Below are 19934 nucleotides of genomic sequence, written 5' to 3'. Positions count from 1 at the left end.
GTTAAGATTTTGATTTTTCTGCTAACTCTTTGGATCAATGAAATTTCCCTGGTAAAGCACAGAATTTCAAAAAAATAATGAAGAACTGGAAGAAAAACTATTTATTAAATTTACTGAATTAATAGTACCTAAATACAGATTACTGTGAGCAATATTCTTACCTCACAAAAACAGCATGGTTTTTCCTAATACCATCAAATCATAATATATTCTAGATTCTATAAACAGAAAATACATTAGATACAGCATTTTCAATACAAAACTTGGCCAAAGTGACAAACTTTCTTGAGAATTGAGAAAATTTAGAACCGAAATTTATATGTAGAGAACGAAAGAAAGAATGAGAGAGGGGTGGAACATAATGATTTGATCAGCTACTAGGCTAGCAAATCATTGCTTTCTCTATCAAGCTAACTTGAGTCATGTAATTGTGACTCAAGAACTCCATGTGCACAAAGCTAAGTTCTGGTGGTGAGAACAGTTGTGGGCAATCATTTAAGTAAAAATTACCAGGTTTCTAATTATCAACCATGTTTCTTGGGCATTTGCTTAGTTATGAAAATTTTCAAGGACATTTTTAATCTCATGTATTTGATTGCAAAAAAAAATGCCAGCAATGGAAGTGCTGAGGAGAAAAGATGTACAGTTGTTATGGGAAAAACAGATGAAAAATTAGTGGTGATCAAAAAGGAAAACATTATATATTCATATATGTTGCAATAATTAGATACCAAACCAAGAAAAATTCTGAAGGGCAAAGAGCAAATTCTGCAGCATGCAAAAAGTTTCGGTCCTATGCAATGTTCAATGAACCTCAGCAAATATGGAAGAAAAGTAAATCCTCAAATGGAAAATCTTTCCATATATGTTTATGAAGCTCAGATCAATGTCAGATGCCCACTAGACAAAACTTAATGCAGGAGAAGGCTAAGACTTGTTCACTAGGATTTGTTCTATTTAAAAAACAAGGATGATGAAAATCTACTCATCTTTATGTGTACAAACTAAATTTGGAAAGATTTTTTCCTCCTCGAGGAAAGATCAGATTTGAGAGCCATTCACAAGTGCATTCTTCTCCTACTTAACTGGGTAGTAAAGGCTGCCAAAAGGAAAGTTGGGAGGAGAGAGAGACTTGTTTAAAGGAAACCATGAATCAGTATGAATAACTACTATGCAAATTTTCTTGAAAATAGGGGCAATCAGAGTGAATGCCTGAACAGTGTTCTGCCAGTCTGGCACTGAAAGACCTCTCAGAAAACAGCAAAGGGGATTTCTATACCAGAGGCAGATCTTTACTGCTTTGCCTAACTTTGGCAGAGTTCACAGCACTAATTTCTGTGGTTCTATTTCTGAATCCTTCTTTACCCTGTACTTGAATATTCTTTTCCTTCGGAATGGAAGAAAAAGAAATAGTATAAAATACCCTATGATTCTAAACATGCTGTGGTAGCTGTTCTGTTTTCTCCAATTTGTTTAAAGACTAATAAAAAGGAAAAACATGCACTTTGTTTTAGAATCATTGATGAAATGTTAATGCTGATTAGTGTGTCACAAGAAGATTGTATTTTTAACTAATCACGTATGCTGCTTAATTTATGATGGGAGCGCTTGAAGGGAGCCAAGTAATTAATGGGTCTTGGAAATGTTTAATTAAAATTTTAATCAACATAAAAGGTGCATAAAACACAATTATTTTAGTCAAATATGATTCTATCAAAGTATATCAGCTATAAACGGAAAAAGCATGCTAAATAAACACACACACACAACACACCGCTATTAGTTGATTTATAATATGTCACCTATCCACTTTATCAAACTTGATTAGTAATAAATGAAAATTTTCTTTCCATATCAAGCCATGGAAGCACGTTGATACACATGAAACCATTACTTTCTTCCTTTCAATCTGATTAAACTGTTCAGTACATGAAAATGCATAACCCCAAGATTATATTTGCTATCTCACTGCAGCAGTAAATATCATACACATTATAAATATCATTGTTTTATTAGGGTGTGATGTAAATCAGTGTAACCCACAAAGGACAGATAGAAAGAAATGATACCCATAGAACTGACCTTCCGAATACACTAATATTATTTTTCTCAGAGGTAGGGAAAAAAGGGTACTCTCACTTGTGGACTCATTTCTTCAGTAAGAAGTGAAGGGGGAGGAGTACTTTGAGTGTTACATAAAGAAACTGCACTGTGTTTGGTTACTGGAAAGGAATCTGGTATCAGCTTGCCTGGCTTGCAGACTGATCTTCTGCTAGCAAGCTCTGTGACTTAGGCAAGTTACCTAACTCAGTGTCCTCAACTGTTAAATGGGGAAAACACTATACCTAAATTATAGTGTCCTTAAAAGGACTGAAAGGTTTATTTTATGAAAGCAAAATAAGTATTCTATAAGATATATAAATAAATAATGATTTATTCTTCCCCTGTTTCTTGCACTATTGAAATAAATTTCTCCTTGAATTAAAAAAAAATAATTTTTGTTTATTTTTGAGAGACAGAGACAGAGTGGGAGTAGGAGAGGGATTGGGGCAGAGAGAGAGTGTGACACAGAATCCGAAGCAGGCTCCGGGCTCTGAGCTGTCAGCACAGAGCCCGATGCGGGACTTGAACCCACAAACCGCAAGATCAGGACCTGATGCGAAGTCGGATGCTTAACCAACTGAGCCACCCAGGAGCCCCAATAAATTTCTCTTTGATTTAACAATATATTCTATTTATGTTAGCTAATATCTGTTAAGAATCATTTTTTTAAGTTTTAAAAAAAAACTATTTTGAGTGAGAAAGAGAAGAAGAAAGAGAGGGGCAGATAGAAAGAGGAAGAGAGAGAATCTTAAGTAGGCTCTGCACTGTGAGTACAGAGCCCGACATGGGGCTCAACCTTATGAACTGTGAGATAGTGACATGAGCTGAAATCAAGAGTTAGCTGCTTAACCACTGAGCCACCTAAGTGCCCTACTAAGAATCATTTTTAAATAGATATCCCAGAAGAAGAGTCAAGAGCTCATATTTTCAAACCAGTGTGTTTTCCTACATGCATTACTGCTTTTCTGTTCGCTGAGGAGTCTCATAACCTAAAGCAGTGGTTTGCTAAGCATAACTCAGCACATACTACATAAGAATTAGTGTACACAATTATTAAAAATATACTTTAACCTACACTACATCTACTACATCAGGAGCCTAGATTTTTTTTTTTTTGAAATGCCAGTGTAACATACAAATGTACGAAATTTAGATTCATTTTTTAGGAGTTGCTTAAGAGTAACCTTCTTAAATGGGGCCCCTATAATACGATAAATGGCTATAGAAACTTTCACTGTAAGGAATTTTTTCACGTTAAAATTTTTTCTTTTCAATTATTTTGTCTTAAAAAAAGTTGAAGGAATAAAGTTAGTTTCATAGTAAGAAACATTAATGTATTTTTAATGCCTACAGAATTAAATAAAATATTTCTATTTTAGTATTAAAGCCCTCCAAAATCTTGTACCAACACACTTTTCAAAACATATAGTCTCATTGTCTCACATACAGCATCATCAAACTAGAGCATTTTAAATTCTTTATATGCTCCTGGACATACCAGTTCTCTGCTTTTACAGAGTATAATTCCACAGGCTGGCATGTTCTTTTCAATCTCAAGACATCTAGATTCTACCTTTATTTCATGACCTTATTCAAATACCATCTCCTTCATAAAACCTTTTGATTCTCTCATCTGGAAATAATTACTATTGCTTCTGAATGTCCACATTAATTTGTTAATCTCCTTAATAGAAACTACTTACAACTCTATCTTCTAGTTGCTTGTATATATCTGTAATTTCTCCTATTAAACTTTATACTCACTGAAGGCAGGAGATACGGTTTATTTCAGCATTTCAAATATTGTCTAGGACGGTATCTTTCTAATAGTAGGTATTCACAATTATTACAAACTAAAATGAATGAACAGAAATAAGGCTAATGTAAGTATCATCTATACATGATTCAATCTTTTATATAATTCGTCATTTACTGATAAGATTTATTTATGCCTGCTTCACTCTATCTAGGATATGAGATTGTATTACTATTAGATGAGTTAACATCTGCATTAATATGAATTTGAATATAAAGTTATTTCTTCCAAATATTAATTTTTCAGTAATTGTAAGTGCCTATGCCATATAATGAAAATGCATGTGAATTTTCACACCTGGTTTTTCAAGAGACTAGGAATCAGTCATGATTCCTGACTAGGAATCAGGATGGTTCCTGATGAATCATCAGGAATGTTTTCACATTCTGAAACCTGCAAACAAGGTCATCAAGGAAAGCTTAATCAGAAATCTCAATTATTTTGGTTCTTGCCTGTGGAGATTATATAAGGGCCAATTACGTACTATACACACCCAAGGAGTATAATAATCATATTCTATATTTAGTTTAGTTCCTACTTCAAATTGGACCTAGAAACTAAGCAAGAGAGATAATGCATCTCACTAAAGGGCTTCAATTCGAATTTTCTGATCTAACCTTCACAAGTTGTCATATCCGATCACTACAATGAAAACTAAAGAAAAAGTAAAACGGCAATTTAAAAAATTAAGCCATGGGACACCTGGATGGCTCAGTCAGTTAAGAGGCCCACTCTTGATTTCTGCTCAGGTCATGATCTCACCATGAGTTGGAATCCTATGTCAGGCTCTGTGCTGGAGCCTGTTTGGGATCCTCTCCTCTCTCTCTCTCTCTCTCTCTCTCTCTCTCTCTCTCTAGCCTTTCTCAAAGTAAATGAATAAACATTAACAAATAATAATTAAAAACTTAAAAATTAAGCCAGATTTATGGGAAACTACTTTCCAGTTTTCCTCAAGTGTGGTATATAATGCACAATTATTGCTCTCTGGGGATTTTCATATATCTTTCATATATCTGTATTTATAAATATTTCTATTTTACCAATTGCACAATGGAAGTATGAATGATTAGATGGAGATAAGGCCATCCTTTCTTATGTCAAGTCAGTGGTCTTAACCGTCTAGTCATATGTGGGAGATTTACTTTTAAGCACGATTATTTTCAAATTTTCTTGTTACTTCTTTCATGCAGGATATTAAAAGAGTGAAATATATAGCATAATGATATGCAGTTCGTTGAGGTTATTTACCACTACAAATATTGCTTATATTTCCAAATATAGGAAAAATAAAATAAAAATCTAAATTTGTGTAAGCATTTAAAGTCTCTCTTTTGTTATAATGGGAATTAAAGAAACACCAAGCCACTAGAGTCAATGTTGGGGACTTAGAAATTTTTACAATGGAAACCTAAGGAAGAAGTAACTTAAAATCAGCAAAATCCAAGAAGAATCAATAAAGGTAAAATACATTTGTTGATCACCAAAAATATAGTTACCCAATCCAACATGGTTAAGACATACACATATACCTAAACAAACAAACAAACAAACAAAGGTGGGAGTGGGCTTGGTACCTAGAGCTATTATTATGAATAATAGCTATTATTATGAAACCCTACCAAAATCTTATTTTGAAATAATCCACCCTCTCTATGGAATTATCTTTGAACCTCAGCCTGGGAAATTTGAAAATAATATATTCTTAAACTCTCTTTCCAGTTGAAATACAATATCTTCAAAATAATCATGCTTTGATTTTTTAAAAAATATACACACATACATGTACATAGATCCTGGTAATGGAAATATATTTAGGAAGATTAAATATGTATGTGCTACAGAATATAACACTATGTAGTCTATTTTCAAATACGTACTATTTTATATTACATTCACACTACCAAATAAGAGTTTAAACACCTGACTGGAGATATCCAGACATAGTTTGAATCTCAGTTCCATTATTAAGTAATACTACTAAAAAAATTGCTTAGTTTCCTTATGCTTCAGTTTTCTTACCTTTAAATGAAAACTGCACTTGGGAAGCTAGAGAATTAAATAAGTACTGAATGTAAATTACTGAGCCTTGTGGGTGGAACATACTAAAAACTCAATAGCTTTTAGTTATAAATAATGACTTTTCAAGGTCAACAGCTATATAGAGTGTATACACAACAACAGCACATTTAAATATTTTACATAATATGCAGGTATTTGAAATATAGTATTACTCATTATCTTCACAGATAGGTTAATAGAAACAAATAAACTTCTAGGTGTTTACAGTAACTTTTTCAAATAATTTGCATTTGTTTGACATCTGGGAATTAGTTAATTAAACTAAATGTATGTTTCTCTCATTGTCTATAATAGTAATGGTAGAAGAGGTTGTTTGTATTTGTGTGTGAACATGTAACTGTGTGTGTGTATGTATACATATTTGAGTGTGTGCATGTTTGAGATGAAATAAGAGGGATGAAGAATTAGATTATACAGCAAATTTTATTAGAGATAGTATTTTTTGTGATTTGGTACTCAGGTTTCGTATGTAAACATTTCACAATAATTATACTGTGAGTAATCACTGATTTACTATCAATGTCATATGTTCTATGTGTGATAAAATATCCACAAACACTTAGAAAAAAAACATAAACATTTACTACAAATTTTTGCATGATCAATGCACTTTCATTTATTATAAATATCTCTTCAATGTTATACCACATCCCTGAATTTTAACATTTTGAGATTTGCATTCACTTATTAACAAACCAACAATTATACTGTCTTTCTCTCTCTGAAAAATAAATAAAACATTTTTAAAAAATTTTAAAAGGGGCGCCTGGGTGGCTGAGTTGGTTAAGCATTGACTTCTGCTAAGGTCATGATCTCACGGTTCGCGAGTTCGAGCCCTGCTTGGGGCTCTGTACTGTCAGCTCGGAGCCTGGAGCCTGCTTCGGATTCTGTGTCTCCCTCTCTCTCTGCCCTTCCTCTGCTCGCACTCTGTCTCTCTCTCTCTCTCTCTCTCAAAAACAAATAAAACATTTAAAATAATTTTTAAAAACAAACCAACAATTACCAAAAAGAGATGTACTGCAAATCCACAGGTAGCCATCAAGACTACAGTACAGTCTAAACCTAAGATGTTTTGTGCTGAGGATTTTAAGTCTAGGCACAATTAATGATATCTTTATATCAATATATCATTATATCCTTATTTGGCTATCTAATTTTGTTGTTTTTATGTTTGTTGTATGTTTGCATGTTTGTTTTTCTGTAATTTATTCATAGATACTAAATCACTGTAAATGACAAGTATTTGCACAGAAAAGTTATATATCTAAATTTACCATTCTTTCAAAGGACTTCCATTTTGCTCTAGCATATTTTTGACATTCAGGTTTGCTGAACATATAACAGGTAAATTAATAATGATTCCTCAACATTATCTTGTGTTATTTTTTAAAGTATTTATTTTAATATATTATTCATACAAAAATTTCACTAAAACGTATCACAAAAGAGCAGATTAATGGAGGAGATGGAAAATAAAGGCTATTAGTCAAACTATCTAGCTTATAATGCTATAACTCATGACTTTCATAAAAGATATATAAACTTTGCAGCCTCAGATACAAATGGCACATTTAATGGGTAGGACAAAACTTCACTGACAGCTTCAAAAATGGGGTACATTTAAAAATGAGAGATAAAAATCTTAAGCTTTAGAATATGGACATAAAAATGTTATGAAATACAAGAAAGAACAGAATGAGAATAAAAGCTAATGATACATTATCATGAAAGAAACTCAGGTCCGGTCTGCAGAGATACAGTGACATAATATAATTAATATTGAATAATTATGCAGTTAGCCAAGGAGAACATGGCTGTACTGGAGAAATTAAGCACATGCATACCAAAAAGGATGAAGAGAGTTTGACAGATTGACAGAGTGATCTAGATGATGATGAAGTAATGTTCATTAAGTGCTTAAAGTAGTTGGAGTATTTTGTAAACACACCAGAGATACTGGCTATTTTTTTGATTGCCGATCAAAGAAATTTGGTGACTTAGAACAGCAATGATTTACTATTTCTCATAATTCTAAGCATTGGCTGGGTGATTCATCTGCTGTTCTTTACTGGAATTACTGTCATGGGTACATTTATTTTGCAGAACTCTTGGGCAGTAGGCTTATTCCACATTGCCTCACCCCCAAAATTAGGGCTTCCTGTGGGAAGGTTGGAGGAGCCCTCTTTCTTCAGGTGCTCTCACATCCTCAAGAAAGCTAGAGCAGACTTCTTCAGAACATGTTCCAAGAGGGTGGGAGAGAAAGCTGTAGGTCTTTAGAGGCCTTGGACACAGAATTTACATATCACTTCCACTGCATTCTATAGTCAACAAAAGTCACAAACAGGCCCAGGTATAAGGGTTGGAGAAATAGACTCTACCTCTGGATGGAAGGAGTTTTAAGAATTTATGGCCATGTTTTTATATCCTACCACAGCCATTATTTTTATTCTAGAAATTAGAAGCTTAAACAAATCTCTATGTACATATAGAAAAAAGAAAGCAAACACTTTATTGAGGGTTCTAAAAAAGTTATGATAATAAATGCAATCTTGAGAATATAAAATGATATTTAATAGCCATGACCCATAAGAAAATAATTTTAATATTTCCTCAAAAGATCAGTGTATAGTACACAGAAGTGAGTATCATTTTATATTTTTATTGTTGAGGTTGTAACTTATGTTTACTATTTGACAAAAGGAATATTGCGAAATGAAAATATGCATATATAATTTATATTTGCAAATAAACTGAACAGTACTGGTTACACTTCTATCAATGAAGATGTGATCACTTGTAATATATGTGTTCTTCTGTAATGCACATTTATTCATTCCATATCCCAGACAAAGCCATTGGGAAGCCATTCAACACAGAGGATTCTTTACTTGGGCATTTAACAGTGACATTAACAAGGATGGAATTCCTGGTTTCAGTGATATCTGTAAATCTTTTTGTCCAAATTGGATTTTATTTATTTGATATGCCATAGCAATGAGTTTGAAACAAGTCTACGGAAGTTGTAAGAAACATCACTTTTGTTAATAAAAAATCTTCCAAGCAGTAGGAATCTTTTTAAGTCAGTGTTTGCAGTATTAGAAATGAAAAGCATCAAAGAGATCAACGAGGTGAAATGTGAAGAGCACCCACCGACTGGGAATTCTGGGGACATGGGTGCCACAGCACTGGACCTTCCAATGACTGAGTAGCGTTTGACAATTACTTAATGCTCTACTGTCCTCATTTAAACACAAATCCATTTAGATGTTGTCAAAAGTCATTGTTTACAATGTGAATCATACAAAAAACCTTTTATGGGATTTTTCTCTTGTCATTTAGTTATTTATTTTACATGACTATTTTTCTCTTGGCCTAGGTAGGAATATATTTAAGATTTAATGCCAGACAATGCATGCCTATGTGCACAGAGATTCTGAGAAGGAATAAAAAAGCTATGGCCACAACTCTTAAATGTAGACATCAAAGACGACTCTGCAAATTAGTGCAAAATCTTTCCTTACTCTTAAATTTAAAATTCATCTATAAATTTCTTCTTCACTAATTAAGGCTAAACAAATGATTTTGTTAATCTACTTGTTTTTGCACACACACAGAAAAAAAATCCCACACCCATTAAAGAGTGTAATAATCTGAAATGTACTTTTACTTCTAGACCTCCTAAAGCTGTGCCTTTCACCTATTTGAAGAAGAGCAAAGCCATAGTTTCAGAGTATGATGAAGAATACAAATGAAACTCCAGGCATATACTAAATAAAGTAATAAATACTTGAAAATGTACAGCACAGGAGTTCTGCAAATGTGCACTGATTGGCCTCAGTTTTATTCATTATAAATAATTAAGTTTGAAAACTCGTCAGTCTTCTCTTATGTAGATTATTTTCTATAATTTTTTCTTCATATTCAGAGCCAATTTTAAGTGACTGGCATGCCTACAAACTAAAAAGAAGATATGTGAATTCTGCCTCAAGGAACTGATAAAGCAACACAAAGGACAAGCAGGCACTTTTATTTTAAGGCACTTAATTAACCTAACCTAAATAGATAATAATTTACACAATCTTACAAAGAATTAAAAGAACCAAAAGCTGTGATAGTTTCACCTAACAATGATTTTGATGTAACACCTTATGAAATAATTTAATTGTGGAGTTGAATAATGCATGCACCATGAGGTACAACAGTATTTTAACTGTTTTAAGAGGAAATCAGGCAAGATTATTTAAAATGAAGAAACTGTGACTGTAAGTTGGCAAAATTAGGATAATTCCATCTGAATACCAAAGTTGCTTTTGGGTGCCTGAAGAGTCAGGAAGAACTGGTCTTAGTATTTACAGGAGATCAGGTCTCTACTGATAAAATGAGATTAAAAAATAATTCCTGATTTTGAAAATTAATAACATTTCAATGAATGGCATTCATTTACTTAATCATTTAAACTACTTATGAACATTTATTATATATTAGAACCATTCAGGACACTGAGGATTCAGTTATGAATAAAGCATGTATAATCTCTGCCCTTAAGCAGCTTAAAGCATAGGGGGAGTGACTTATGAGAAAGCAAATTGCAACACATTTGTATGTAAAGGAAGAAAGTGCCAGAACTCTGAAGTGAGGCCTCATCTCAGATTTGATGAATCAAAGACAGCTTCCTTAAAGAAGTCAGCGTAGATAAAAGATAAAGATTGAGTAGGAGCTAATCAATCAAAAAGTGGAGGTAGTAAGAGGCTAGGGGATGTCTCTCACATGGGGTCCTCTGATGTCCAATTATGTAATGACATCTTTTAATGCAAGGTAAGCACATAATTTGAGCAAAAAGAAGAGGTCATTGTTTTGCTTGATAAAACAATATATCTTGGGATTTTCAAAGACAAATATGTATTTGTAAAAATACACCTTTCAAGAATTTTAGTTATTCATGCATTAACTCATTCTTCTAGCAATAATAAATAATTATCAAGTTCTTCCTATGTACAAGTACCTTTCCCGGCAAGAAATTATAGTAAACTTCCTGCATTAAGGGAACTTACATTCTCAAGGTGAGACAAAAAGTATACAAACTAAATAATTTATACAGTGTTAGAAAGTGATATGTGCTGTGAAAAAAAACTCAATATGTGGAATAAAAAAGGTCAGAGTGAGGGAGATTGTGCACGTGTGTGTGTGTGTGTGCGTGTGTGCATGCACACCCATGCAAAAGCATATACATACAATTTCAAACAGGATGTCATGAAACACTTCGGAAAAAATATTTGAGAAAAATGTATTTATGATGTTAAAGTTGAAAGATGTATGGATATTTGAGGGAAGATGGTTTTAGGCGGAAGTAACAGCAACTATAAAAGTCCTGAGGCTGCTACATTCCTGGGAAGTTCAGTGATAAGCAAGGAGGCAACTGTACCTGGAAAGTAAGTGGGTAAAAAAGTATTGGGAGATGAGGTCAGCCAGAGAAGCAGTAAAAGTCCAGACACTACAGATCCATGTCTTTTACTTTGAGCAAGATAGGGAGTCAGTAGAATGTTTTGAGCAAGGAAGTGATATCATTTGACACATTTTAAAGAGATACCTGTGGCTGCTATGTGGAAAATAAATTATAAAGATCTGAAAGAAAAATAAAGGGATTAATTAAGAAACCACTGCAATAATTTAGTTACAAAATAACAGGTTTGAATCACAGTACTAACAATGGAATGGGTGGGAAATAACTGAACTATACATTCATTTAAGTATAGAATGGGTGGATTTAGTGATGGTTGGGTGTGGAGAAGAGGGAGGAAAAACATCTAAAAGGACTCCAAGATTATGGCCACTCCCAAACATGATGATAAATGATTGTAAGCGGAGACTTTTTGTACAGGTTACTTCTCTCTCTCTTAATTTTTATGGGCAACAATCCTGTTATTAAAGTCAGATACTTAGGCAGGATGGAGTCATTCTTTCTGTAGTACTTCCCTTCCCTTCTAGGTAAGCCACCTCAGTGTATTTGAGCTGATAGTTGTCCACATGAGTTCCCCACATATTTTTCACATCTGGGAGCAGAAAGCATAAATGAGACATGCAGAAGTGACAGCTCCTTAACCACCAATGAGATAAACAAGGTAGTTATTCAAAAAATATATAAAAGAGATGGCACTCAAGCAGAATGAGACTTTACTTTGCCATTTGCTTCCAAATGGACCATACCCATAACAAACCTAAGCAAATTGATGAACTTGTCTTCCATTCAGTGGGATAAGCAAGAGAGAAATGGTTTAATGCCAACCAGTCAGAACAACACATATGAATGTCAGAAAGCACTAGAGAGCTTCCATGCCTAGAAAATAAACCAGAGGCATTAATGTGATTGCAGAATCTTTTGGACTGGACCAGCCTTGTGACTTTTTTCAGCCAGTAGAAAGCAACATGTGACATCTTATTTTTCTTGGAAACCCGACTTCAACAAAGAGACAAACTACAGATTGAAAGACCATATGGAGAAAAGCCCAGATATCCCAACCGAGTCCTTCCTAAATAAGTCAGTTTGCTGATTCAATGTAATCACAAGGGTGCATAAGAATGAAGAAGGAGGCAGAAGAGGAAGTCAGGGAAAGGAAATGCAAAAAGGGCTTAAGCCAACATTACTGGCTTAGAGGTTGGAGAGGGGTCCACAAGCTGAAGAATGCAGGCATCTTCTAGAAGCTGCAAAGACAGCTTATGACCCCCAAGAGAAAACATGGCTTTGTGGAGATTCTTGATTTTATCCTAATGAGATCCCGTTGGACTCTGACTTAACAGAAATTTATGCTAAAAATTTATGTTGTTTAAGACACTAATTTTGTGCTAATTTGTTGCAACAGCCATAGAAACCTAATATAGTCAACTATCCAACCAACAGCTGTGTAGGAAGGAGTAAGTAGTCTGAGGCAAGATGAAATACCTAGCAGATATGTAGACTGATGAACAAAAATAGTCATTTACTGGGGCACTTGGGTGACAATGTTGGCGTTAGAATTTGGCTAGAATTTGGCTCAGGTCATGATCCTGTGGTTCGTGAGTTCCAGCCCTGCATCAGGTTCTGTGCTGACAGCTCAGAGCCTGGAACCTGCTTCAGATTCTATGTCTCCTTCTCTCTCTCTGGCCCTCCCCTACTCATGTTCTATCTGTCTCTCTCAAAAATAAACATTAAAAAAATAATCATTTATTATAGGTGAAATAGATAAAGGGAGTTAAGGATATATTTGTGATGAATCCTAAGAAATATATAGGACTGTTGACTCATCATACTGTAAAAAAAATAAAAAATAGTTATTTTAAGTCACTGAATTTGAGTGAGTTTGCTATATATCCACAGTCATGCATGTTTGTGGAGTGAAATATCCTAATTTTTTTTTGAGAAAAGAAAAGTCTCCAGGGCAGAACTTTGAGGACTAAAAATGTACAAATTGATGGGTATAATAAAATAAATTACAAAATGAAATGCAAAAAAAAATCCAAAAAAGAAATTTGTTTTTCAAAAAAGAAGGGCTAGGTGTTCCAGGAGCTGAGTGTTTCATGAAGACACTTGAAATACTATTAGACAATCTTTCATAAAACATTTATGGATTAGAATAAAGAACACTGCATGTGGCCAAGAAAACAAGCTGAGTTCTAATCCCCAAGTGCATTCCGTGTACCCTCTATTGTGCCACAGTTTCAGTTTTGATGGGATTGACTCTGGGGCATTCTTGGAAAGGCCAAGGGGTGGTCTATGGGGAATGCCCCAGTTGGTTTATTCCCAACACCTCGTCACAGTGACGGGTTCAGTTCAGTCTTTCAAGCTGGCCCCTGTTAATGAAATCTAGGAGTCTTGGTTGATAAATGGAGGACAAGGAATTTCCTTCTTTCTGGTATGATGTGTTATATGAGGTCTGGAATTTGCTACAGCTATTTTACTACCATGGGAGAATTCCATCCTAAGCCAAAGCAGATCCAGAAGAAGGTTAAGCAGTATAAATCTTGGAAAAACAGAGCCTGATCCATGACCAAACTCTTCCTGAAACGTGTACCTTTCAATGATGAAATATATTTTCTGTATTGTTTAAATACATTCTAGTTGAAGTTATGTTACTTACAACTTCCTGGCTACTGTAGAGTCAAGCAACTATGACTTTAAAGCTCTAGTCTATTACTTGTGTGCAAAATAGAGAAACAGCTTAAATATTTCAATGAATTGGTATGAGGAATAAATAAGATAATGAATGGGTGATCTCTTCTGTTTTTTGTATTTTAGAAAATATCATGTATGAAAAAAATGGCTCTTATATAGGAGAATTCAAAAACCAAAGTCATGGTTGTATTAGATGAATGTGAAATCCATTTAGTTTCTCAGAACAAAAGGTAAGGGTTGAATGCAGGTGAGGAATGTGAGGGCTATTGCATTACTATTTGGGAGAGGACCAGTTTCAGGAATAAAGAATAAATTACGTTGCTATTTCCAATCTCACCAAAGATATTTTAGATATTTTGTTAAAGAGATGTAGTTAACATGTCTCTATAAATTTGGAACAACTTGGCATATAGAGTCACGTGTTTCTACTACAATCATTATTATTATTGCCAACATTTTTAAGTGTAAAAAACATTTAGTCAAGAATTTTATGATAAATTTTGATTCAATATGAAAAAAACTATTCACATTGCTAAGACAAAACAAATAAAATCAAGGAAGGGTAAATTGTTGTTAAACCAGAGTCTAATTGTACTATCAAGGTCATTTTCTAACAAAACAAACAGTAGTTGTTTTTCAAAACAGTCATGGTTAGTCCTTATAAAGTTTCATACAATTTTGAGTCCAAAAATCTCATCTCATATGGAATTAACTAAAAAAGACTGTGAGATATCTTGTAAACACATAATAGTAGAACATTTATTTTCTCTGCTGCCTTATAATAATTAAGTTTGTGAATACTTTATCTACAATAACCAAGTTTGTGAATACCATCTCTAACCACCAACTTTGTGAATACTGTCTCTAATAACCAACTTTGTGAATACTATCACTAATAACCACGTTTGTGAATACTATCTGTACAATAACCAAATTTGTGAATACTATCTTCCCAATTAAAGGCAGCAGAGTAACATACAGTGTTGGATTTCTTCTTTAAAAGAGATAAAGTAATGGTAGGGCCAGAAATATTAATAATAAGACTTTAAAAAGTAAAGTCATGCTACATGACATTAAAGTCTCCTACCAACTACATAAGGTGTGATGCACAGTTTTAAGGGGCAACCCACTGATGTTTTCAGTCCTAATCCCCTGAGATATATACATAAATCCCATGGACAACTGAATGACTAGTGTCTCTCTGAAAGTATCAATATCAGCATCATATTAAAAATGTTAAAAATTACTCATTTAATTTTTGAATCCTTTTATTCTCACACATAATTTTGATTGTTTAAAAAATAAATCACTAAGCTACTACCACAATTCCCATTACCATGATAACTTTGAAATACTACCAATTTACTTTTTAGAGACAGTTTTTTTTTTTTTTTCTGTATAAAATAGAACTATTTCAGTGATATGGGTGGCTCAGTCAGTTAAGCATCTAATTCTTGATTTTGGCTCAGGTCATGATCTCCTGGTTCATGGGATCAAGCCCCATGTCAAGCTCCATGCTTGGGATGCAGATGCTCTCTCTCCCTTTGTCTCTCTCTGCCCCTCCCCCCATTAGAGAAAGTGCTTTCTGTCTCAAAATAAATGAACTTAAAAAAATTAAAAACAACTAAAATAAAATAGAAGTATTTCCCTTTATATCTATAGAGGGTTAGTTAAGTATAACTAATAACAAAGGAAGACTTATTAATAAGAGTAGACTATTGGGGCACCTGGGTGACTCAGTTGGTTGAGCATCTGACTTAGACTCAGGTCATGATCTCACAGTTTGTGAGTTCGAACCCCACGTCGGGCTCTGTGCTGGCAGCTCAGAGCCTGAAGCCTGCTTCGGATTCTATCTTCCTCTCTTTCTGCCCTTCCTCTGCTCACTCTGTCTCTCAAAAATAAATAAACTAGAACAATAAACAAAAAAATAAACAAAAGAAATAAACAAAAAAAATTAGAAAAAAGTAAGAGACTATTGATGACAGAAATTATAACCTGAAAGATTAATACTTTATAGGATAATAAAAGTTTTCATCTTTGAATATCATTTACTATTTTATCAGGGAAAAATAAAAACTACTTAAAAAATAGAGATCCTCTAAATTCACTTTATTACTTTTTTCAAACTTTTTGAGTATCGTTGGCACACAATGTTACGTTAGTTTCAGTTGTACGGCAGTGATTCAATATCTCTGTATGTTATATTCACCACAAGTATAGCCACCCTCTGTCACCATATGTTATTGCAATATTATTGATTCTATTTATTCCTATGACTTATTCGTTCCATAAATGGAAGCCAGTATCTCTCATTCCTCTTCACCAATTTTGCTCATTTTTCCAACCCCTGTTCCTCTGGCAACCATCAGTTTGTTCTGTGTATTTACAGGTTTGATTTTGCTTTTTGTTTGTCTGTGTACTCATTTGTCTTGTTTTCATTTTTCACATAGGAGTGAAATCATATATTTGCTTTTGCACTTAGCATAATATCGTCTAGGTCCATCTATGCTCTCAGAAATGTCAAAATCTCATTTTTAATGCTGCATAATATTCTAATGTATGTATAGGTGTATATTTATTCATTTATCTAGTGATGAACACATAGGTTGCTCCATATCTTATCTCTACACAGAAGGGTATATATATCTTTTTGAATTAGTGTTTTCATTTTCTTTGAGTAAATACCCAGCAGTGGAATTATTGGGTCAAATGGTATTTCTATGTTTAATTTTTTGAGCCCCGCCCCCAATACAGTTTTCCACAGTGGCTGTACCAGTTTACATTCCCACCAAGAGTGCACGAAAGTTACTTTTTCTCCACATCCTTGCCAATACTTGTTATTTTTTGTCCTTTGTTAGTAATTCTGACACGTACTTTGAATAGGCAGATATAACTAAAGCAGAAAAACTGCACAGTTGCAATAATATTTATTTATATTTGATCTGTACCACAAGTCTAAAGGAAATCATTGCTTTATTCATAATTTAAACATCAGTTTGCAAAGCCTCCTAAGCTTGAAGATTAAATAAACTAGCCTCTCTTTTTTTACTAATGGAGGAAAATTTGTAAAAAGTAAGATCAAAAAGCTAGCACTCAAAGTATATTTTGTTTAATGGAAAATATTCCTATCTTCAAAAAAAGTCCTCAAGTTAGATGCTTGTTTTGATAAAGAAGATACTGGGACCATTGTGTCAAGCTACAAAATAGCTTGTTCAGCTGCATTCCAAAAATGTGTCAAGTATACTTTCAATTATTAATAAAATTAGATATACTTTCAATTATTAATATAATTAGATAGAACAGAGTAAATGAAAGTGCTCTCCACAGTCAAATAATCTTAGGATATTTTTTTTCTCACTTCATTTTGTGTTAGTATATCACTCAACAATAGGCCATTATCAGTAAAGATTATTATGCTTTCTTGATGTTTACCAAACAAGGCATGACCATTTAAATAGACATAAAGGCAGTTAAAAAGTGGTTTGTCAACTATTTTTAATAAATGAACCTGTATATCATGACTAGTGGATTTGAATGAACGACTTTACAGATGTACATGTGATAAAGGAGACAAAATAGAAAAAAAAAGATAATGTGAAGTCAACAAGTCAATACATAATGTCATTCAGAGATGAATCTGATGCTATTATTTCTCAGTTTAATATCCAAATTGTCATTAATTCTTTTCTAATTGTTTTCCTTTTTAGACCTTATTTAATTCTTCAGTGGGCAGATAAAATAGTGTAAGGATGAAACATGTCTTCAAATACTTGTGTACCTTTTAGAATGCTCAATAGAGTATAATGAATGCAGGAGGTACTGAATAAATATTGCGTATTTGAATGCATGACAGTCCATTTTGGGAAAATAACATGAACAAGTCATTCCAATAAATTGTGCAAAAAATTCGTATTCTAAGTAAACTTTGTTTCGAACTTAATAGACAATTCAGGCGTATGCTTAATTTAAACATGATTTTGCATCTATGGTTTCACTATTATAATACATCTAAAGAGCACACCAAGAAGATTTACATGATACCAGGCCATTGGGAATGCTTTTGAAACTTAGTTCTCAAGGACTAGTAATAAAGGGCAATGGCAATTCAGAGTAAAGGTTCTAAAGAAATTGATATTCTATGCATATCAATCTACAATATGCATCTTTACGCAAATAAGTTCATAGCATACATGCCAATGAGATAAATGATTGAATAGTTCAAATGCTGAGCTGCTCTGATTCTGAGCTGAGCCACAAGAATGTTTGATGGTTCACAGAGGAAATGGATCATTGACCATGTTTCTGTTGAATAGGAAATCAGCTTGCAACCAGAACTGACAGGAAAGAGCAGTTTAAAACCAGCTTGCAGGTGAGCAATGGGCAAAATAGAGTAACTAGATTAGAGGGAAAGAATAGTATTAACAAAATCCTTGCTGGTGTGAAAACAGACTGTCAGCAGATATTTTGTAGACAGCTTTAGGGAAAAAGCAACATCAAGCAAACCTGATTAAGGAGTTGTCACTATTTGCGTAGAGAGGAAGGATAGGAAAGAAATATCAGAACCTCTCACAAGTATCATTGTTTTTAAATGGGGCCAAACCTACCCTGCAGCAGAATCATTAGCTGTGTGTGTGTGTGTGTGTGTGTGTGTGTGTGTGTGTGTGTATCAGAGAGAAAGAGAGAGAGAGAGACAGACAGAGAGACAGAGACAGAGACAGAAACAGACAGAGAGACAGAGAGACAGAGAGAGAATATGCAGATTATCAGGCCCTTCTGTGGATATATTGAATCACAAATTGAGGTGTGGAGTCCTTAAACACATTAAGACTGAAAATATCATGTATTGCCCTTAAATGGCACAGCAATCATTACATAAAATTCTTCTCTAGAATGGGTTCAATCATCCTCAGTGAATTCTTTTGTCAAGATTGGAGTGTCTAAAGAAGAGAGGTTAAGAAAGCAGGCACACCAGCAGATTGGTGGACCTTAAATAACAATATTTTATTTTAAAGTCCTGGAGAACATAAACCTATGAATTACAATTAGGGCTCTGCCTCTGGATCCTTAATTTATAAATAAATAAATAAATAAATAAATAAATAACACCCAACACAAACAAAAATTTGGTTCAGAATTTTTTTAAGACTTCCAAAAATCTTTAAAACACATTATACATCAACATTACTACCAGTAACTGGAATTATAACACTAATTTGCATAATATGGAAACCCATTCATTTATAAACTGAACAAACACAAGTGTTAGGCACTGTTGTGACCCTAAGGCAAGTCCAGAAACACAGACGAGAGAGAAAATAGTTACAGTGCTTCGTGCTTCAAGTTATTTTTAGAGAGGTATGTCTAAGCTGGAAAGCAGAGAAAGCTTTTCTCCTGGAAGCAGCAATTTAAGCAGATCGGAAAACTGAGCTATCTAGGACAATGATGTAAAGAAACAGGTTTCAGGTAAAGGAAATAGCATGTGCAATATTCACTAGTGATTCAGAGTATCATAGCTCCAGGGAAGAATTTCTTAGTTTAGGTTCCTATTCCCTCACTTACTAGATTTGTGACCTTGGGCAAAGCACTTCACATCTTTAAACGTCAGTTTCTTCATCCTAAAAATGGGAATAATAATAATATTATGTCATGAAGATATTGCTAGGATCAAATAAGAAAACGCAAATCAAGTTCTTCACATGGCAATGTGCACACAGTAAGTGCTGAAACATGTTAGCCATCACTGTCTCTGTCGTTGTCACCACAGTCTGTAGGAGGGAGAAAGAGAGGAAA

At 33.8% G+C, this 19934-nt stretch overlaps 1 protein-coding gene across 3 annotated transcripts in view; it reads right to left on the bottom strand.

Moving 5' to 3' along the window:
* Positions 1–19934, bottom strand: part of EPHA5 (EPH receptor A5) — a 338394-nt gene that overhangs the window by 130258 nt on the left and 188202 nt on the right. Inside the window, exon 6 of one of the 3 annotated variants that reach the window (XM_042984444.1) lies at positions 19380–19759. The exons of the other annotated variants lie outside the window; for them this stretch is intronic. Coding sequence (XP_042840378.1) covers positions 19755–19759 — 5 coding nt within the window. The 3' untranslated portion in view covers positions 19380–19754. Of the gene's footprint in view, positions 1–19379; positions 19760–19934 lie in introns of those variants that run through there. 3 annotated transcript variants of the gene reach the window in all.

This window comes from Panthera tigris, chromosome B1, assembly GCF_018350195.1.
Source record: "Panthera tigris isolate Pti1 chromosome B1, P.tigris_Pti1_mat1.1, whole genome shotgun sequence".
Taxonomy (NCBI): Eukaryota; Metazoa; Chordata; class Mammalia; order Carnivora; family Felidae; genus Panthera; species Panthera tigris.
This window is presented reverse-complemented; position numbering and strand designations above follow the sequence as displayed.